The 22,647-nt window shown below is 55.4% G+C and overlaps 1 protein-coding gene across 1 annotated transcript; it reads right to left on the bottom strand.

Moving 5' to 3' along the window:
* Window positions 1-4,995: 4,995 nt before the first annotated feature.
* LOC149273295 (multifunctional protein CAD-like) lies at window positions 4,996-20,971 on the bottom strand. Its single transcript, XM_089506518.1, has 43 exons — window positions 20,881-20,971; window positions 18,542-18,681; window positions 18,006-18,135; window positions 17,643-17,785; window positions 17,252-17,565; window positions 16,939-17,124; window positions 16,724-16,836; window positions 16,488-16,636; window positions 16,148-16,279; window positions 15,834-16,067; window positions 15,538-15,759; window positions 15,260-15,448; window positions 14,995-15,119; window positions 14,636-14,769; window positions 14,399-14,511; window positions 14,070-14,320; window positions 13,734-13,980; window positions 13,552-13,650; window positions 13,202-13,426; window positions 12,943-13,125; window positions 12,632-12,850; window positions 12,304-12,471; window positions 11,994-12,176; window positions 11,780-11,884; window positions 11,442-11,687; window positions 11,234-11,315; window positions 10,797-10,963; window positions 10,490-10,654; window positions 10,231-10,362; window positions 9,928-10,129; window positions 9,557-9,747; window positions 9,330-9,470; window positions 8,958-9,053; window positions 8,698-8,842; window positions 7,704-7,772; window positions 7,026-7,189; window positions 6,849-6,923; window positions 6,554-6,766; window positions 6,159-6,284; window positions 5,716-5,871; window positions 5,536-5,637; window positions 5,293-5,387; window positions 4,996-5,098 (listed from the first exon to the last, which is right to left on the bottom strand). Exons 1-43 carry the CDS (start codon window positions 20,969-20,971, stop codon window positions 4,996-4,998), a joined length of 6,765 nt encoding a protein of 2,254 aa, XP_089362644.1.
* Window positions 20,972-22,647: the final 1,676 nt, after the last annotated feature.

Raw genomic sequence — 22,647 nt, 5'->3', positions numbered from 1 at the left:
TATAAATAATAATAACACACATTGTACAGCGCTGCGGAGTATGACGGCGATATATAAATAATAATAATCACACATTGTACAGCGCTGCGGAGTATGACGGCGATATATAAATAATAATAATACACATTGTACAGCGCTGTGGAGTATGACGGCGATATATAAATAATAACAACACATTGTACAGCGCCACGGAGTATGACAGCGATATATAAATAATAACACACATTGTACAGCGCTGCGGAGTATGACGGCGATATATAAATAATAATAATACACATTGTACAGCGCTGTGGAGTATGACGGCGATATATAAATAATAACAACACATTGTACAGCGCCACGGAGTATGACAGCGATATATAAATAATAACACACATTGTACAGCGCTGCGGAGTATGACGGCGATATATAAATAATAACACATTGTACAGCGTTGCGGAGTATGACGGCGATATATAAATAATAATAATAACACACATTGTACAGCGTTGCGGAGTATGACGGCGATATATAAATAATAATAACACACATTGTACAGCGCTGCGGAGTATGACGGCGATATATAAATAATAATAATCACACATTGTACAGCGCTGCGGAGTATGACGGCGATATATAAATAATAATAATACACATTGTACAGCGCTGCAGAGTATGACGGTGATATATAAATAATAACACATTGTACAGCGCTGCGGAGTATGACGGCGATATATAAATAATAATAACACATTGTACAGCGCTGCGGAGTATGACGGCGATATATAAATAATAATAATCACACATTGTACAGCGCTGCAGAGTATGACGGTGATATATAAATAATAACACATTGTACAGCGCTGCGGAGTATGACGGCGATATATAAATAATAATAACACATTGTACAGCGCTGCGGAGTATGACGGCGATATATAAATAATAATAACACACATTGTACAGCGCTGAGGAGTATGACGGCGATATATAAATAACATTGTACAGCGCTGCGGAGTATGACGGCGATATATAAATAATAATAACACATTGTACAGTGCTGCGGAGTATGACGGCGATATATAAATAATAATAACACACATTGTACAGCGCTGCGGAGTATGACGGCGATATATAAATAATAATAATCACACATTGTACAGCGCTGCGGAGTATGACGGCGATATATAAATAATAATAATACACATTGTACAGCGCTGTGGAGTATGACGGCGATATATAAATAATAACAACACATTGTACAGCGCCACGGAGTATGACAGCGATATATAAATAATAACACACATTGTACAGCGCTGCGGAGTATGACGGCGATATATAAATAATAACACATTGTACAGAGCTGCGGAGTATGAAGGCGATATATAAATAATAACACATTGTACAGCGCTGCGGAGTATGACGGCGATATATAAATAATAATAACACATTGTACAGTGCTGCGGAGTATGACGGCGATATATAAATAATAACACACATTGTACAGCGCTGCGGAGTATGACGGCGATATATAAATAATAATCACACATTGTACAGCGCGGCGGAGTATGACGGCGATATATAAATAATAATAATACACATTGTACAGTGCTGCGGAGTATGACGGCGATATATAAATAATAATAATACACATTGTACAGCGCTGCGGAGTATGATGGCGATATATAAATAATAATAATACACATTGTACAGCGCTGCGGAGTATGACGGCGATATATAAATAAAAATAATACACATTGTACAGTGCTGCGGAGTATGACGGCGATATATAAATAATAATACACATTGTACAGCGCTGCGGATTATGACGGCGATATATAAATAATAATAATAACACACATTGTGCAGCGCTGCGGAGTATGACGGCGATATATAAATAATAATAACACATTGTACAGCGCTGCGGAGTATGACGGCGATATATAAATAACAACAACAACACACATTGTACAGCGCTGCAGAGTATGACGGCGATATATAAATAATAACACACATTGTAAAGCGCTGCGGAGTATGTCGGCGATATATAAATAATAATAACACATTGTACAGCGCTGCGGAGTATGACAGCGATATATAAATAATAATAATAACATTGTACAGCGCTGCGGAATATGTCGGCGATATATAAATAATAATAACACATTGTACAGCGCTGCGGAGTATGACGGCGATATATAAATAATAATAACATTGTACAGCGCTGCAGAGTATGACGGCGATATATAAATAATAATAACACACATTGTACAGCGTTGCGGAGTATGACGGCGATATATAAATAATAACACATTGTACAGCGCTGCAGAGTATGACGGTGACATATAAATAATAACACACATTGTACAGCGCTGCGGAGTATGACGGTGATATATAAATAATAACACACATTCTACAGCGCTGCGGAGTATGACGGCGATATATAAATAATAACACATTGTACAGCGCTGCGGAGTATGACGGCGATATATAAATAATAATAACACACATTGTACAGCGCTGCGGAGTATGACGGCGATATATAAATAATAATAACACACATTGTACAGCGCTGCGGAGTATGACGGCGATATATAAATAATAACACATTGTACAGCGCTGCGGAGTATGACGGCGATATATAAATAATAATAACACATTGTACAGCGCTGCGGAGTATGACAGCGATATATAAATAATAATAATAACACACATTGTACAGCGCTGCGGAGTATGACGGCGATATATAAATAATAATAACACACATTGTACAGCGCTGCGGAGTATGACGGCGATATATAAATAACAACACATTGTACAGCGCTGCGGAGTATGACGGCGATATATAAATAATAACACATTGTACAGCGCTGCGGAGTATGACGGCGATATATAAATAATAATAACACATTGTACAGCGCTGCGGAGTATGACGGCGATATATAAATAATAATAATAACACACATTGTACAGCGCTGCGGAGTATGACGGCGATATATAAATAATAATAACACATTGTACAGCGCTGCGGAGTATGACGACGATATATAAATAACACATTGTACAGCGCTGCGGAGTATGACGGCGATATAAAAATAATAACGCACATTGTACAGCGCTGCGGAGTATGACGGCGATATATAAATAACACATTGTACAGCGCTGCGGAGTATGACGGCGATATATAAATAACAACAACACACATTGTACAGCGCTGCGGAGTATGACGGCGATATATAAATAATAATAACATTGTACAGCGCTGCGGAGTATGACGGCGATATATAAATAATAACACACATTGTACAGCGCTGCGGAGTATGACGGCGAAATATAAATAATAATAATAACACACATTGTACAGCACTGCGGAGTATGACGGCGATATATAAATGAGTATTGTGGGCCGCTGACAGGGAAGTGGAACGGGATATCCTCAGGGAAGTATCGGCAGCAGAGGACGTCTCGCAGCGCGCCGCTCGTTGATCGATTGCCCAATAGAATTTAAACATTCCGGCCGGCTACAGACATCAGCCAATGGGAGGAGATCCTGAACGTCCAGATGAAGAGCCTCCCGTGGGATGCAGCTTCTCCCGAAGGCATTAAAGTACTTTAAATCAGGCATTATTCTCAGAACAGCTCTCTGCAACATTAAACCGTCCCTTACACAAGGGCCCGAGGCCTGTCCCGGGGGTGACACCTGCACCCTTAGGGAACTTCCCTTCAAAGCCACGCGTCAGGAACACGATGACAGACGCCGGGACCACCTCAACCACCGACCGCTCAGGGGCCACTGAAAATGCTTATGTGATCGTAAATTGCTGACAAAGACATCAGAAAGCAGGGAATGTCTGTGATATATGCACGAGTTCCCGCCAACACGCCTACTCTATGTTATTATATATATATATATATATATATATGTGCAAAGGGTCAAGTATAGGCCATTCTTAATTATGCAGCTTAAGAGGGGTAACCTGCTTGAAAAGTAACCAATCAGAACGATGCATGCTATTAGAAGTAGATAAGAGGTTATATAAACCACGTAATCTAAACGTGTAATCAGACAACGATGTATGTGTGTTGTGGGCCTTGTCTCGATTATGCGCATGATCTAAATAAAGGAAAACTTTCTGAGGAGAATTCGACCATTAATTCAACCAACAATCACCCCCCCAAAAAAGAAACGTGCGCAGCTTCTCGGCCTTTTGGCGAAGACCAAGTGAGTGGCTGTGATGGAGGGAAAGCTCGGCCCTCTGGTCTTAAGGATGGGAATTGGGTCAGAGAGCCCGGGGGGCGCACTTTTTTCCTCACCTTGCACGGGTTGATAAGCACTCTGTATTCACCTCTGATCCCCTCTCAATTTTTAATTCCCACCCGTAAATTGCCCGTGATATTCACTCACTCACTCTTTAGAGTGAGCGGAGTGCTGAGTGGAGCCGCATCTCCCTCCAGGGAGCGTGGACTCAGGAGGCAAAGATCGGGGACTCGGCTCCACTGCGGCTCACACCGTTTGGCTCACCTTCTCTTTGGCTTAGGACGGCGGTAACGCGGGGCGAGCGCCATCTCTGGCCCTCAGATTAAAAAAAAAAAAAAAATCAAGCGGTGAGATTGGGAAAAGCATTTCACTTTATTTAGAAAAGCATTCAGATCCCCGAATCTTCACATTATAAACCCCAGCAGCGCTCCCTCGCCCCGTTCCTCGCCCGAGACGGGCACCCGGCAGCAGGACAGGGATTTACGAACCGTGCGTTAGATTGCATAGGATTCTGGTAAAAGCAACATACGTGACCTAAAAAGCCAGCATTCCCACACGTATGTACAACCTACCCCATAGCCCACCCCGTTTACCCCAACCCTGTGTACATTTCAGCCCTGGCAATGAGTCCAGTCACAGTGGGCTTCACATCCATGTGGCAGCGACCCCCTGGTTACGTCAGGCGATGGGTTCAGATCCGGCAGCTGGAATCCTTTGGTCTGCCGCTCAGGGGACGCCGCCGTCTCTCCAAATCCCACAACTCAGTATCTGCCCAGCACAGTGGCCAGCAGAGCCATGCGCACGTACATGCCGTTCTCAGCCTGGCGGAAGTAAGCCGCGCGGGGGTCCGAATCCACTTCCAGGCTGGAGAAAGAGACCCTCGTTAATACCCCACATTTACACCCGTTCATCACCGCCTCAGCCATTCGCACCCTCACTCACTGCCCCTACCCCAATGTCCTCCGTGCCACATTTATTCCCACAAACTGCCCCCTGCAAAACCCTCAGCCTCTCCCTCTGTGTGCACGGTGTTAACATCCTTCTCCCCACGTCCTCACCTGATTTCGTTGACACGTGGCATGGGGTGCATCACCACCATCTTCTTCTTGGCCCGGGTCATGATGTGAGGGGTGAGAATAAACTGTCCGAAGCACTAAGATTAACAGAAAGAGGTGTGTGTGTGTGGGGGGGTGTAAGCGAGGCGGAACGAGGGGAGGGGGGGTGTAAGCGAGGCGGAGCGGGGGGGGTGTAAGTGAGGCGGAGCGAGGGGAGGAGGGGATGTAAGCGAGGCGGACACTCACATTTTCGTACTCCTCTGTGGACTCGAACCTCTCTTTCTGGATCCGGGTCACGTACAGCACGTCCGTGTCCGGCAGGGCCTCCTCGATACTGTCAAACTCTTCCTGAAGGGGAGAAACGCGTTAGCACACAACGGGGGGCCAGGACCCGCCATACCCCCCAAGGGTGACACGGCTCCTCACCTGCTTAATTCCTTTAGAAGCCACAAAGTGGATGATGTTTGAGGGCATGCGCAGGCTGCGTGGGGTGACGTATCGCAGGTTGACGCGGTACTGAGTGAGGAGGCAGGCGAGGGAGTGGACCGTCCGCCCGTGCTTTAAATCTCCAACCATCGTTATCTGGACAAGGAAGATCGAGGCGAAGCAGATCAGAGGCTACCTGCCCTACTAGATACCCCCAGAACAGGCAAATCCCCCCCCCACATACACTTTGCCCCCCCCCGTCACAAGTCCCCTTTGAACTCTAGATAGCCACCCCGGTTCTGTACCCCAAAGCAGGTCGCCTGGTCCTTTTCCCCACCGACCCCTAGGCCGCCAGAGCTCTTGCCACACATGCCGGGAGTGGCTGCCCCCTGATGGAGCCGTCGTGGATTATTTCCCCACGCACCGCCGCGCAGGACGCTCACCGTCATTCCATTGACCGTTCCCAGCTCTTCTCGGATGGTGAAGATGTCCAGCAGCGCCTGCGTGGGATGCTCTCCTACCCCATCTCCGGCATTAATCACGGGTTTCCGGCAACGCTTGGCCGCAAGCTGACGGGAAACGTGGAGCCGGATTAGATGTGGCACGCCATTAACCACGTGAATACCCACCAAAACATCACATGACACCAATCCCTGCCCCGTCCGGCTCGCCGCCGGCTTTACAGATACGAGGCCACCGGCTACAGAAGAAACTCTTCTTGAGATTTTGTATTCAGAAGGCGCAGTAAAGACGGGAATCCGCTGCCTGATCCTCCGCAAGGGGGAGGTGGCAACAAAACATCTGCCGAAGAGTTCCAGGAGCCGGCCACATACTTTACCTCCACAGCGCCCGGCTCCGGGTGCCTCAGCACCAGCACGTCGGCGTAGCAGCTCATGGTCTGCACCGAGTCACTCAGACATTCTCCCTTCTGGGATGAGGAGGTGGAATCTGAGAAGGAGACCACCGAGCCTCCGAGACGATACATGGCGGCTGCAAAGGAGCTGCTGGTCCGGGTGCTGGCCTCGAAAAACATGGAGGCCATTACCTTTCCCTGCGGGGAGAAAAAACACCTGCGTCAGTGCCGGGGCACGGGCAACAACATAACCGACGGGGAGCCCCGGAGCTCCACTCACCTTCAGAATGTCCAGACTTCTCTCCTTCTGCACCAGCATGCGCAGCGTGTGAGCCACGTTAAACAGGTGGGACATCTGAAACAGGAGGCATCACGTCACACGTATGACCCTCACCGAGTTCCTGGTAGCGCCACTCCCCCCCCCCCCCCCCGATACCCCTGGCATCAGCAGACTCACCTGCTCTTTGCTGAACTGTCGAACCGTCAGAACGTGCTGCCCAATCAGCGGGTGAAGGAGAGGGGAGGTCTGCAAATGGGGGGCGCCCTGCATGGACATGGCCTGTGGGGACAGGATCCTGGGGATGGGGGGAGGGTGGGGGTAACCATCGGGGCCAGTTTGTTCTGAAATGTAAATGGACAAAATGGCATTAAATACACAAGTCCAGAAACCAGCAAGAATGACATCTGCCCCCCCCAACTGCCCCTTAATACCCCACAACTGCCCCCGTTAAACGTCCAACTTAATATGCCCACCGGAAATCCCACAACCGTGCCAAACGGCAGACCCCCTATAATCCACCGAAAATCCCCCCCAACTCCGCCAATCATCGGCAGACCACTCCCTCCCCACAGTCAATCCCACCAACCGCCCAATCACCAGCACATCCTCAATGCCTCACTACACCGAACCCCCCCCCCGAACCACCAGCAGACCCCTCCCTCCCCACAGTCAATCCCACCAACCGCCCAATCACCGGCACATCCTCAACGCCTCACTACACCGAACCACCGGTGGAGCGGCTGCCAGAAAACACTTGATCGAGCCACGTGATATAATAGCCCCCGCCCCCGCACTCTCTCTGACCCCTTCTGGGGGTGCGCCGCGTAGGTCACGTTCCACAAAACAGTGCGGTACGAAGCAGAGTAAGAAGGGAATAACCTGGTTCCGTGGATCTCCGGGGAAGCTTCTCTCTCTGCTCCTCGGCTGCTGCCACAAACAAAGCATGCAGAGCGGTGAGTGACGGACATCACGCAGAGACACGGATAAGCCACACACCAACACGCACACGCACACACCGTGGCCCGGGGGCTGAACGTCTGATAAGCTCGGTGGACGACCACTTACAGGCGGGGGCAGATGTGTGCCCAACGCCACTAATACCCCAACTAGTTACCACAATCGGGTCACGAGACAGCACACAGCCCGTGGTTTCGCACCCAGTCCCGTGGCTACATACCCCTTTACTGACTGGGGCAATTAATTCGTCATCACCTGCCCACTGACCAAGCTTGGCAAACGTACAACGCCACGGAAAGAACATAATTAACGGTCGGAGCGGCGGGGCTGTGTGGCGGTTTATGTCAGCCACATGGCCACCGATCTCTTACTACAGAATTACTGGGTCACTCATAAGGGGGTCCCGGGAATCCCACCTACTGCACAACAATTCCCATCACTCTCAGCCAGCGGCGGCCACATGCTCCATACTATAGAGTGTGTGACGCGTTCTGCGCTGGAGTCGCTCCTGCCACGTGCATTAAACTGACCAATCACTGATCAGTCAATCAAACACCACGAGATGCCACGTTAAACCTGATTCCTGCAGCAAGCCGGGAGATCGGAAAAACAATTAACCAGTTCACTGTGATGGCAAATGGCCGGCAACCTGCGAGGGTAACTCCTCCGGCTCACTGGCCACCACGATGGCAGTACAGGAAACCCCCCACCCCCGATTAGAGCGATGCCCGGATGCGTTACCGTTCCTCGCAGCCGCCCCACGATACTGCCACGCCGGAAACTTCCAGGGCGCTGGGGACCAGGACATAATGGTCAGGGTTTAAGCATAAGATGGAAGCCCCCTCTGGAAAGCCCACCTTAGCGTGTGGCACGGCCACAAAACATCACTCACCCTGCAGGCCGGGGTCAGACGAACGGTGAACTCTGGGGGGCAGATGGAAGCGACCGTCTACGGTGGGGCCGGCTCGGCGTGGGCTGGGGGCCCGGGTGCGAATGGTCTCGCTTTGAACGGTGACGTGGCGATGGCGCTCCGGGGTCTGAGGGTACAAGAAAAAAGTTACCACGGCAACCGACACTAAACCGCTACAAAGCGACACGTGTGCTTCCGCTGCGTGGCTCTCTCCGGTCTAGGAGGCCCACGGGGCCGCTTACCTTCACAACCTCTTTGCTGGGCGGTGGAACAACGGGGGGAGCCGCGGGTGCTGCCCACTTCCTTACATCCTGCCCAAAGCCGGCGGGAACCAGGACCTGCAAACAGGGGGGGAAAAGGGGTCAACGCGAGGGGGGGGCAGAGGAAAAAGTACACCATGGAGCACGGTTCCCCACGCCGCTCCTACTCCACACGCTAACGCTGGAAACCCCTCGGCAGACTATCTGCCCCCCGGCAGCATCCACTTCATACCCCCCAACCCCCACACAATGCCCCCGGTACAGCGTACCCAATAAAGGAAACGTGGCTCCCAGAGACGACCCCCCTCCCCCATCTGCCCCAGGCACGGAGCCCCTTATGACCCAGGGTATTACCTGGCCGTCGATGTACGCCACCTCCCCTCTCAGGACCACTCTCCGCACGGCCCCCTTCACCTTCATCCCATGGAACGGCGTCCACTTGGACTTTGTGAACTGCATGTGGGGGGGTATCACCCACTCGTGCTCCAGGTCGACCTGAGGACAGAGGGGAGAACGTGTCACGGGGGCAGCAGTAATACGGGGCCGGGGTAAGTAAGGGCCACAAGCCCCGGGGAACTCACTTCTATGTAGGTGTTCTCCTGCGCCGGCAGCGAGAAGATCTTGCGTGGATTCTCGTACAAACGCTTGATGATGTCATCAACGGTGAGGCGACCCTCGCTGACGGCGGTGAGGAGCAGGGGCAGCATGGTCTCCAGGCCGGGGTAACCCGGTGGGGCACTGGGGCCATCCTTTTCCGCCACAGAGTGAGGGGCTGCGCGGCGGGCAGGCAGAATGACGTGTTAACGTGAGCCACGGGAATCCACCACCATCAGCCTATTACAGCATCCCACGCAGACCACGCCAGTAACACGCTACGTCCCTTTAACGGGATTAAGGTTCTACGGACTCAGCGTGACACTCATCTCCTCGCTCACCCCACCATCACACCTACCGTGGTCCGTGGCAAAGCAGTCTATAGTATCCAGGTTTTCCCATAACGCTTCCATGTCCTCCCGTGTCCCCAGCATGGGGCGCACTTGGCCACGGGTTTCACCGATGCGCTCGAGGTCATCGAGGCAGAGGAAGAGGTGGTGAGGGGCCACTTCACACGTCACGCGGACGCCCTTCTGCTTCGCAGCCTTGATAATTAGGATCTGGAGGGACACGGATTCCGTGGCTTAATACCAACGTTACAGCTGCCAGTCAGCCGCCAGCTACACAGCGCGTCCCATGCTTCGCGCCCCGCTGGACTTACCTCCTCCTTCTTGGCCACGTGGCAGATGTGCACCGACCGCTGGTACAGCTGGGCCACCATCAGGATGGCAGCCACGGTTTGCTTCTCGGCGTGGGCCACAATTGGTAGGTGTGAGGGCCACTTCTCAAAGTGCTGCAGGGAAAGGCCACAGAACAAGTGTAAGGAAACAGCGAGGCCTGCGGCGCTGGACGGGGTGGGGGGGGACAAGGCCTGCGGCGCTGGACGGGGTGGGCCAAGACTCCACGTAGCCACGACTGACCTCCATCCAGACGGAGACGTTGTCCATCTTCAGCTGGGAGTACGTGTCATTCAGATACATCTTCAGGCCCGCGGCGGAGCTGGCCACGGCGGCGAGGGACCCCACGTTCTCCGAGGAGGCTCCCAGGAAGAGGGCAAAGTCACAGCGAGCCCCGGCCTCCGCCAGCTGAACAGCGACACGGAATTAAAGCTGCCGTCCCACCCTTGTCCACTACAGGACATTTCACGTGGAAAATCCCACAATCCACCCAAACTCACGTCAGTAACACGGCTCCCACCTCACTAATCCGTGGCTTCAAGCCACTTACCTTCTGTGCCAGTGCGAAGGAGCCGGCGTCGGTGACGGCTGGGTTGGTGTTTGGCATGACACACACCGTGGTTACGCCACCTGCCAGAGCCGCAGCCGTGCCGGAGGAGAAGTCTTCCTTATGAGTGGCTCCAGGCTCACGCAAGTGCACGTGGACATCAATCAATCCTGATGGGGGGAAATATTTACAGACTGAGAATCGTAATAAACACCAATAAAAAGCATTGTTTCTACCGGCGGGGGCCACACGGGACACACCCACGTGGCTACTCGGAGCCTTTAATAGCAATAACAGTTCATCTTAGGCAAGGGAGCCTAGAACCGGCCTCTAACATGCCCCGCGTGGGGGCCGTATCTTAGAAAGGACTGCACTAAGGACACAGCAGACGCCACGTGTGCATGTGGCTCCCTCCCACGTGGCCCATTGCCCCCTCTCACCCGGCAGACGGATCAGTTTTTGGGACGTCATACAGTCCACGTGAGTCTTGACAGGAGGCGTTGCTCCTATCTGACGCAGAGCCTGCAAAACACGAGCATCCGACGGTCACAACGTGGACTGAAGCCACGGCGGGAATCAGGATAGAATAGTAGGTCAGACACACTGAGGCTGATCTTCCGTGATTGTGAGATATAAAGTCCCACTCACCTCCACGAACAGCTTGGTGCACTTGATGTCGATGATGAGGGGCACCGAGTAGTCCACGGCCAGCCGGCGCGTGCGGTATCCACGCGTAACAAAGGACGAGAGTCTGCGTCCACCGGAGTTTCTCATGGACAGGTTGATGACGAGGTCAAAATGGTTCTCGGAAAGGTGGTCCATGATGCTCCCCTGCTTCTCCTTCAGAGGACCATCGCTGTCCACTTCCTCAAAGGGCCAATCCATTGCTTTAACCTGCGGGGCGGGGGGGGGGGTGAAAGGACTTTACCACCAGAGAGCCCACAGGGGCCGATCACCAGCTCCACGAACTGAAGGCCGCCACATACCTTGACGCCATGCTCCGTATAGAAGTCAGCAGTGCCCAGGCTGGCACACAGCGTGTAGCCCAAGCTCTCCAGGGCCCGCACCGTGGGCAGGAGCTCGCTCTTATTCTGCAAAAGAGAACCACAGCATCCATCAGTGGCACCCAGGGACACATCCCGTAATATTTCACATGGCGCTCCCTCCTGGCCACATGCAATATGGAGGGGCCACACTCACCTTGTAGCTCCCGATGGTCAGCAGAATGTTCTTCTTGGGTATTTTGAAGCCGGTGCTCAGCATGGCCTTTAGATAAGCCTCATATCGGTTCTCCCCGAAGCAGGCCACTTCCCCCGTGCTGGTCATTTCCACGCCAAGGACCACGTCGGCCCCAGCCAGGCGAGAGAAGGAGAACTGAGGGACCTGCAGACACGGGAGGAAAGCGGAGACCATCAGGGGGGCCTGGGACAGGGGATTGGGGTGGACAGGAGAAGAGGACAGCCAGGGGAGTGGAAGGCAACAGGGACCACGTGTCTTATGATGCCCTCACCTTGACGCCAACTATCCCAGTGCCGGTCATCAATCCGATCGGTTCCACCTCCTCTCCCATTATGACTTGCGTGGCCAGAGCCACCAAATCCACACCCAGCGTCTTGGAGACAAAGGGAAAGGAACGCGATACTCGGACGTTGCACTCGATCACCTTCAGCTGGTCATCCTGCGGAGAGAGACATCTCAGAGATGCCACAGGAGGAAAGACATGTGCGGGGGCCACGTGGAAGTCACGCGCCAAGTATACATGTATCACACGTGACAGACAGGAGGACACAAACTGCCCCACGCACGGGACCCACGGCTGACACCCACCACCTCCATACCTTGGCAATCAGCTGCAGGTTGAAGGGTCCAGTGACCTGAAGCTCCAGTCCCACGGCGTGGACGATGGCCTTAATCCTCTCCAGAGTTTTAGGTGTGATGTCCTGAGGTGGGGTGACGAGTGTCGCATCTCCCGAGTGCACCCCGGCATTCTCCACGTGCTCACATATAGCCACGGCAACCACCACTCCATCGCATGCCACGGCATCCACGTCTATTTCCTGTCCCAGAAGGAAGCAGATCGTTAGGGCCACAGAACACGCAGCACACGCCTGACACACTCGCAGAGAACCTGCTGAAACGCAGCACTTGCCTTCGCTTCCTGGATGAATTTGGAGATGACCACGGGGTGCTCCTTGGAGACCGCCACGGCGTTGCTAAGAAACGTCTCCAGGTCGCTGTCTGTGTAAGCCACGTTCATAGCGGCGCCGCTCAGCACGTAGGACGGACGCACCACGCAGGGGTATCCGACCTTGTTACAGAACTGGACCGCGGACTGCGGGGAGAGATAGACGTTAAAACCGGTGAGCGCGGAGGGGTGGGAAGCGGATCAGTGGCGGGGGACACGGTACCTGCATGTCGGACAGCTCCTTCCACTGCGGTTGGCTGATCCCGATGGTGTCCAGCATGCGGGAGAACTTGAAACGGTTCTCGGCGGAGTCGATGGCCTCGGGGGAGGTGCCCAGCACGCGGCACTGCTGGCGGTGCAGGGACATGGCGATGTTGTTTGGCAGCTGCCCGCCCATCGACAGGATGATGCCCTCGGGGTTTTCCAGCTCATAGATATCCATCACCACCTGACGGAGCCAAGGGGCAAATAGATCACCACCTGCGCAAGAATTCAGAAGCTGCCCCCGCCTGGGGTAACTCTCTCTGCCCCTTACAGATGGCCCACCCTAACCCGAGGGGTCCGTCGGCTCACCTCAAAGGAGATCTCATCAAAGTACAGGCGGTCACACATGTCGTAGTCCGTGCTGACCGTCTCGGGGTTGTAGTTCACCATGATCGTCTTAAAGCCCATCTGCAGAGGGCGGGAGGAGGGTTATCTACAAAGCTCCGCCCCAACAGATAAACCCCGCCCCTGTCGTATACCAGCCCAATCACCTTGCGCAGCTCCTGGATGCACCCAACGGCGCACCAATCAAACTCCACGCTGCTCCCGATGCGGTAGACGCCGGAGCCGATCACCATGACGTGCGCTTCCTGGAAGTCCAAGTCGTGCTCGGTACCGCTATACGTCAGGTACAGGTAATTGGTCTGCGCAGGCCACTCGGCGGCCACGGTATCGATCTGCTTCACCACGGGACGGATGTCCCACTCCTTCCGCATCTTCCTAACCGCCAACTCCGTGCTGGGGAGGAAACGCAAGGGTCCCGTTTACACGCGATGTTACGATACGCGCATTGGCCACGCTGCGTCCCCCTACATCACGCTTCTCACCTCTGCACGGCCTGCGCGATCTGCTTGTCCGAGAAGCCCAGCTGCTTGGCCCGGAGGAGGACGTCCCGGGGCATGGTGGTCTCATCCTGCTGGTAGATCTCCAGCGTGGACAGGTGGTCCGTGATGTTCTTCATCTTGTGGAGGAACCAGCGGTCGATCTTGGTCAGCTCGTACAAACGGTCGATGGCGTAACCGGCGCGCAGAGCGGCCGCCAGGACAAAGATACGCTTGTCGGTGGGAGTCTCCAGCTCCTGCGCAAGAAGACAGCCAATCAGGAGGTCCCTGCGCTACAGGCCGACCCCGACACGGCAGCCACGGGGGACACTCACCTCATCCGACGCCGACCTAATCGTGTGGTCAAAGCCAACGCAGTTCTCGTCCACCATGCGCAGGGCTTTCTGAAAGGCCTCCTCAAAGCTTCTGCCGACCGACATCACCTCCCCTGCAAGAGTTAAAAGCGGTGGTAAGTATCTCCCGGGGGGGGGGGGCACGTCGAAAGCTAAAGATGTATTAGACCCCCTCTCACGGAGCGGAGGCACATGGCTCGGACCGGTCGGTTCACATACCGACGCTCTTCATGGAGCTCCCGATTTTGGTGCTGACCCGGAGGAACTTGCTGAGGTCCCAGCGTGGAACCTTCACCACGCAGTAATCCAGGCTGGGCTCGAAGTTGGCCGTGGTGGAGTTGGTGACCGAGTTCCTGTGGAGGGGGAGACGAGGGTTTGTGGGGGGCACAATGTGGAGTGACCCCCTAATAAAACCAACACCACTTCTATAGAACGTAGCCTTGAAAAGGAGACTTCCGAGATACTTTAGCTCTATGTTGGCCCAATTATCAGCTTCTACTAAAGACCCCCCCCCCCCCCTTCTCCCGGCCACTACGGCCGCAGCCACTTGTCTGATTAGGACTCGATGCAGCCAGTACCTGAGAACAGGCAGAGGGATTCCCAGCGCCAGTTTGGCCGCTACGTATGCCAGGGGGTAGCCGGTGGCCTTACTGGCCAGAGCCGAACTGCGAGAGAGGCGGGCGTTCACTTCGATGATGTAATACTGGGAGAGAGGGGGAAAAAATAAATGTAATGCCACAAATGCATACATACCACGGACACAAACCACACGCGACCGTGACCTGTCCCCCGCTGGCCCTATGCGAGGTGCCACCCATCGGCCCCGTGGCCCCTGCCGCTCACCTGCTCGGACTCCGGGTTCAGCGCGTACTGGATATTACATTCTCCCACGATGCCGAGGTGCTGGATGACTTTGATGGCCGTGGCGCGCAGCAGGTTATACTCGCGGTCGTTGAGCGTCTGGCTTGGAGCCACCACGATGGACTCCCCGGTGTGGATCCCGAGGGGGTCGATGTTCTCCATGTTACACACCTGGAACGAGGACCACGCGGAGACCGTTAGGGCCGAGAGATGGCGGAGAGCGTCAGACCACCCGTCAGGATCTCCCCGTGGCTCCTCACCGTCACGCAGTTGTTATACGCGTCCCGCACCACCTCGTACTCGATCTCCTTCCAGCCCTTCAGAGACTTGTCCACCAGGACCTGCGTGGTGTGGGCGAAGGCCTGCGACACCAGCGCCGTCAGCTCCTCCTTGGTGTTGGCGAATCCGGAGCCCAGGCCGCCCAGCGCGTACGCAGAGCGCACAAGGACGGGGTACCCGATCCGGTCGGCGGCCGCCTGAGCCTGCAGAACACGGAGGATTACGGAAGATGCCCCCGCCGGCTGAACTTACCCCGTCACGGAGCCCCGCAGCTTACCTGCTCCAGAGAGAAGGCAGCCTCGCTGGGGGCCACGTGCTCCCCGATCTCCTCCATCTTCTCCACAAAGACCTTTCTGTCCTCCGTCATCTCGATGGACTCCACCGGCGTGCCCAGCACCCGCACGTGGTACTTCTCCAGCACGCCCCGCTTGGTCAGCTCCACCCCGCAGTTCAGGGCCGTCTGGCCCCCGAAAGTCAGCAGGATGCCGTCCGGGCGCTCGTTCTTTATCACCTGGCGCGGGAGACCAAGCCGTTAGCTCCATGCGCCGGGATTCTGCGCCGGCCCCCGGGGGCTCCGGAGCCGAGACTCACCTGGGTGACGTATTCGTGGGTCAGCGGCAGAAAATACACCTTGTCCGCCAGACCCTTGGAGGTCTGCACCGTGGCGATGTTGGGGTTAATCAGCACAGTCTGTATGTTCTCTTCCTTCAGAGCTTTAATGGCCTAAAAACAAGAGAAGGGGACAGGAGGGGCACATTACTGGGGCAACAGTGTGGAGTCTGCCTCTCCCACTGCAGGGCGACAGAAAGGGGCTGTGGGGCACGGAGGTGGCCCCTCCCGCTGCAGGGGGGACAGATATGGGACAGAGGTGGCTCCTCCCGCTGCAGGGCAACGTGGAGCCATTGGCCAAGGCCTACACATAAAGCTTTACCTGAGACCCCGAGTAATCGAACTCCCCGGCCTGGCCGATGGAGAGGCCGCCTGAGCCGAGGATCAGCACCTTGCGCGGCCGGGAGGCCTCCAGGTCACAGACGCAGGGCGAGTCTCTGTACGCGAGGAGATCCGTCAGACGCTCCTTCACTGGAAGGGGGGGAGAAATGTAAGAATGGGGGGGGGGGTATTTTCCACCCCGGCAGGCGAGGAGGGGGGGGGCGACTCGTCACTCACCCGTTTTGCCGTCTGAAGCTCCGGCTTTTACGTCCCTCACCGTGTCCAAGAAAACGTCAAACAAACCGACGAGGTCCGTGGGCCCCGCGCGGTGCTCCGGGTGAAACTGCACACTGAACAGGGGACACGCGTTAACCCTTCAGCTGCTGACCACAGACCCGCTCCTCGGGGCAGATATCCCCCCGCCAGGAACAAACCACCCCGCAGAAGCTCACCTGAAGAACGGCTTGGACTGGTGGACGATGCCCTCGTTAGAGTGATCGTTGGCGTTGGTGAATAAAGCTGCCCAGTCAGGGGGCAGAGTGCCGGGGTCCACGGCGTACCCGTGGTTCTGAGAGGTGATGAAGCAGCGACCGGTGCCCTCGTGGACGCATGGCTGATTGTGGCCCCGGTTCCCGTATCTGGGTAGAAAAGTAATTAAAAAGAGAAACATTATTCCTGGAATTGCCCCCCCCCCCCGCCCGCCAACACACAGAGCAGATACAGGGAACACCCCCCCACCCCCCCCCACCAGGAAGCCGCGCTTACTTCATCTTGTAGGTTTTTGCCCCGATTACGAGGGACAGGATCTGGTGGCCGAGGCAGATGCCGAACACCGGCTTGGGCTCGTCTCCCGAGATGAACCGTTTGATGTTGTCCACGGTCTCCTGGCAGAAGACGGGGTCCCCGGGGCCGTTACTGATGAACAGGCCGTCGTACTGGGCGGGGTCCAGCGGGGAGTCCCATGGCAGCACCGTCACCGCGGCCCCCCTCCGGCACAGACACCGGATCTGGTTATACTTCAGGCCGCAGTCCAGAGCCGCGATCTTCAGAGAGCCGCCGGCGTTAAAGACCCGCGGCGCCTACGGAGACAGACAGCGTAACGGCAATCACCGGCGGTGACCCCCGGACCCCCCGGCCACCGGAAAGGGCTACCCACCTTCAGCGACACCTCCCGCACCAGGTTCCTCTTGCCCGGGTCGTCGTACAGGATGTGGCCCTCATCCACGCCCTCCGGGACCAGCTTCCCCAGCAGGGTCCCTTTCTCTCGGATCTTCTTGGTGAGGGCCCTGGTGTCCACTCCTGGCGGGACGGAGAGGAGAGTCACGTCTGCCTGAGTGAAAGGACTACAACTCCCAGGACACACAGCAGCGCATCATGGGAGTTCTCAGCAGCCGAAGCGTTACCCCGTCACGGTTCCCCTCCCCCGGCCGGGTCTCTAAACTGATTCATTCAGTTGGCGCCCCCGTTGGCTGCCATGAGTCCGTCTCGCCCGCGCCGAGGGCCCCGCAGGGCCACGTACCTTCCAGGCCGGGGATGTTGTGCTGCTTCAGCCATTGGTCCAAGGTCCTCTCGCAGCTCCAGTGACTGGGGTTCTCCGACAGCTCGCCCACGATGAGGGCCGACGCGTGGATCCGATCCGACTCGAACCACTGCCAAAACACAGGGAGTCACGCCGCGGGCGAGGGGACGCAGGGGATACACCGGGGGGGGCAGACACTGGCAGACGCGGGGGGCGTCCTGTTTACGTCGGCGGCCCTGGGAAAGCGCAGCTCTTATCAGGAGAAGACATTCCAAGGCCGGCGTCTGATAACGGGGCGCCACACGGGGCACGGCAGCCGAGGGGTGCGGGGCACGGCAGCCGAGGGGTGCGGGGCACGGCAGCCGAGGGGTGCGGGGCACGGCAGCCGAGGGGTGCGGGGCACGGCAGCCGAGGGGTGCGGGGCACGGCAGCCGAGGGGTGCGGGGCACGGGGTGGGGTTAAGGGGGGTGGCAGGACTGGGGGTTATAGAGAGGGGTACAGAGAGGGGCACCCCCCGCCACGGAGCAGCTTCCTACCTGGCTGAGTCCAAACTGGTCGTGCCGGTCCGGCGGGACGCCGTAGTTGCCGATCAGCGGGTAGGTGAGAACCAGGATCTGCGATCTGTACGACGGGTCAGTCAGGGCCTCGGGGTATCCGACCATCCCCGTCTGAAACACTGCGGGCAAAAGGGCGGCACTCAGAACAGGGGGGGGCCAACAAGGCGGCACTCAGACCGGGAGGGGGGGGGGCCAACAAGGCGGCACTAAGACCAGGAGGGGGGGGGCCAACAAGGCGGCACCCAGATCGGGAGGGGGGGTCAACAGGGCGGCACCCAGACCCGGGGGGGCAACACTCACCCCTCCATCACATTCACCTCCCTCCATCTCACACTCCTCCCTCCCTCACTCCCTCACTTACCCTCCCTCCCACTCTCCTCCCTCCCTACCTCACCCTTCCATCACACTCTCCTCCCTCCCTCCCTCACCCTTCCATCACACTCTCCTCCCTCCCTCACTCACCCTTCCATCACACTCTCCTCCCTCCCTCCCTCACTCACCCTTCCATCACACTCTCCTCCATCCCTCACTCACCCTTCCATCACACTCTCCTCCATCCCTCACTCACCCTTCCATCACACTCTCCTCCATCCCTCACTCACCCTTCCATCACACTCTGCTCCCTCCCTCACTCTTCCATCACACTCTGCTCCCTCCCTCCCTCACCCTTCCATCACACTCTGCTCCCTCCCTCCCTCCCCCTTCCATCACACTCTGCTCCCTCCCTCCCTCCCTCCCCCTTCCATCACACTCTGCTCCCTCCCTCCCTCCCCCTTCCATCACACTCTCCTCCCTCCCTCACTCACCCTTCCATCACACTCTCCTCCCTCCCTCACTCACCCTTCCATCACACTCTCCTCCATCCCTCACTCACCCTTCCATCACACTCTGCTCCCTCCCTCACTCACCCTTCCATCACACTCTGCTCCCTCCCTCACTCACCCTTCCATCACACTCTGCTCCCTCCCTCACTCACCCTTCCATCACACTCTGCTCCCTCCCTCACCCTTCCTTCACACTCTGCTCCCTCACTCACCCTTCCATCACACTCTGCTCCCTCCCTCACTCACCCTTCCATCACACTCTGCTCCCTCCCTCACTCACCCTTCCATCACACTCTCCTCCCTCCATCACACTCTGCTCCCTCCCATCACACTCTCCTCCCTCCCTCACTCACCCTTCCATCACACTCTCCTCCCTCCCTCACTCACCCTTCCATCACACTCTCCTCCCTCACTCACTCACTCTTCCATCACACTCTCCTCCCTCCCTCACTCACCCTTCCATCACACTCTCCTCCCTCCCTCACTCTTCCATCACACTCTCCTCCCTCCCTCCCTCACCCTTCCATCACACTCTCCTCCCTCCCTCCCTCACACTCTCCTCCCTCCCTCCCTCACCCTTCCATCACACTCTCCTCCCTCCCTCCCTCACCCTTCCATCACACTCTCCTCCCTCCCTCCCTCACCCTTCCATCACACTCTCCTCCCTCCCTCCCTCACCCTTCCATCACACTCTCCTCCCTCCCTCCCTCACCCTTCCGTCACACTCTCCTCCCTCCCTCACCCTTCCGTCACACTCTCCTCCCTCCCTCACCCTTCCATCACACTCTCCTCCCTCCCTCACCCTTCCATCACACTCTCCTCCCTCCCTCCCTCACCCTTCCATCACACTCTCCTCCCTCCCTCCCTCACCCTTCCATCACACTCTCCTCCCTCCCTCCCTCACCCTTCCATCACACTCTCCTCCCTCCCTCCCTCCCTCACCCTTCCATCACACTCTCCTCCCTCCCTCACACTCTCCTCCCTCCCTCACTCACCCTTCCATCACACTCTCCTCCCTCCCTCACTCACCCTTCCATCACACTCTCCTCCCTCCCTCACTCACCCTTCCATCACACTCTCCTCCCTCCCTCACTCACTCACCCTTCCATCACACTCTCCTCCCTCCCTCACTCACCCTTCCATCACACTCTCCTCCCTCCCTCACTCACCCTTCCATCACACTCTCCTCCCTCCCTCACTCACCCTTCCATCACACTCTCCTCCCTCCCTCACTCACCCTTCCATCACACTCTCCTCCCTCCCTTACTCACCCTTCCATCACACTCTGCTCCCTCCCTCACTCACCCTTCCATCACACTCTGCTCCCTAACTCACCCTTCCATCACACTCTCCTCGCTCACTCACACTCTCCTCATTTACCCCTCCATCACACTCTCCTCGCTCACCCTTCCATCACACTCTCCTCGCTCATCCTTCCCCAGTAACACACACCCAGTCCCCCCCCCTCCCTCCCGCTCGCTCGCTCCTTCTCACCGACTTCCCCAGACACGGGCACCGGGGCCCCGAACAGGCGGCCAGGGAACTTGGTTCCATCCTCCAGCTGGAGTACAGCGAGCGGCGCCATGTGTGTGCCGGACCTGCTAGGAGAACACGTGGTACTGCCGGGGGCGGGGCCTGAATTACCGAGACATGGACCTGAGATGAAACTGAGATGAAACACGTGGTACCGCCGGAGGCGGGGCCAAAATGACTGCGCTCTGAACCTGGGGAGAGGCCACGTGGTACTGTCGGAGGTGGGGCCAAGAGCCGGCAGGGTAGACTGCGTTCTGCAGGTAGAGGCGGGGCTTGTTATGGAGCGGGGTCTGTACCCGGAGGGTTTGAGCTGGAGCAGTCGAATCGACTTCCTGTCCCCCAGGATTATTCCTCCCCGTTTGGTTGATTTATTCAGGCAGCTTTTGTAAAGGGTGGTTTCCGGTCCGGATAGGAAGTTGATTGGATAATGCTGGCTCTGCCACGGACAGCCGCCTAGTAATGGGAAGTTCGGATCATTAAAGTGAATCGGATCATTTCGATTCGTTCACTGAAATGATCCGATTCATGATCCGAATTTTCGGATCACTCAGTGTGCCTGCACGGAGTTACTGTTTTCCAGTAACTCCGAGCAGGCACACTAACGATTCATTATGAATCCTCCCCCCTGCCTCCAGTGATGTCAATGAAGGCAGAGAGTCGTTCAAAGATTCGGATCTTACAGGGATCCGAATCTTACTGTAAGATCCGGATCTTTGAACGACTCTCTGCCTTCATTGGGATTCGAATCAGTCAGAGAATGTCACCATACTGTTATAAATAATACATTAATAATCACTGCCCCCAGGATTTACATTCCCCTTTACCTGCAACTGCACCTTAAGCTAACTTTATTAAATTAATTAAATTAACCCTCACCATTAAATTAACCCTAAACACCCCATCAACCATGTCTGCCCCTAAAATTAACCCTTAACACCCCATCAACCATGACTGCCCCTAAAATTAACCCTTAACACCCCATTAACCATAACTGCCCCAAATGAACCCTAAACACCCCATTAAGCATAACTGCCCCTAAATTATCCCTAAACACCCCATTAAGCATAACTGCCCCTAAATTAACACTAAAGACCCCATCAACCATACCAATTTATTAGGTAATTTATCTGGAGTACATGCAATTAATTTAGGGGCAGTTATGGTTAATGGGGTCTTTAGGGTTAATTTCAGGGGCCGTATGGTTAATGGGATCTTAACGGTTAATTTCAGGGGCAGTTATGGTTGATGGGGTATAAGGGTTAATTTTATGCTGATGACTGAGGGTTAATTTAATTAATTTAATAAAGTTAACTGTAGGTGCAGTTATAGGTAAAGGGGGGCAAACTCAGGGGAATCTAAATCCTGGGGGCAGTGTGAACATTATTAATGTATTTATTTATAAAAGTATGGTATCAGTGATATTCTCTGAATGATTCGAATCTCTGTAAGATCCGAATCATTCGACTCTTCGGATCATTCGACTCGATTCATTCATGATCCGGACATCACTACAGCCGCCGAGCTGGGGTCTCCAGGGCAATTGGGTTTATGGCGAGGTCCCCCTGAATAGTAGGGCCCGCCCAGCATACGCTACATGGGCTCAGAGCGGCCCCCAGTGGATAGACCCGTCTGTAATAGCCGGGTCTGTACAAGGGACCCCTAAAGGGGCGCCTATCCGTATTACCCCCGGCACCCCGTTACATGTAAAAGTTATTACCCCCCCCAAAC

This window comes from Sceloporus occidentalis, unplaced genomic scaffold (genome assembly GCF_023333645.1).
Source record: "Sceloporus occidentalis isolate IW3139 unplaced genomic scaffold, rSceOcc1.0.p SCAF_387, whole genome shotgun sequence".
Classification (NCBI taxonomy): domain Eukaryota; kingdom Metazoa; phylum Chordata; class Lepidosauria; order Squamata; family Phrynosomatidae; genus Sceloporus; species Sceloporus occidentalis.
Note: the sequence above shows the minus strand (reverse complement) of the source record. Positions and strands in the feature narration are given on the sequence as shown.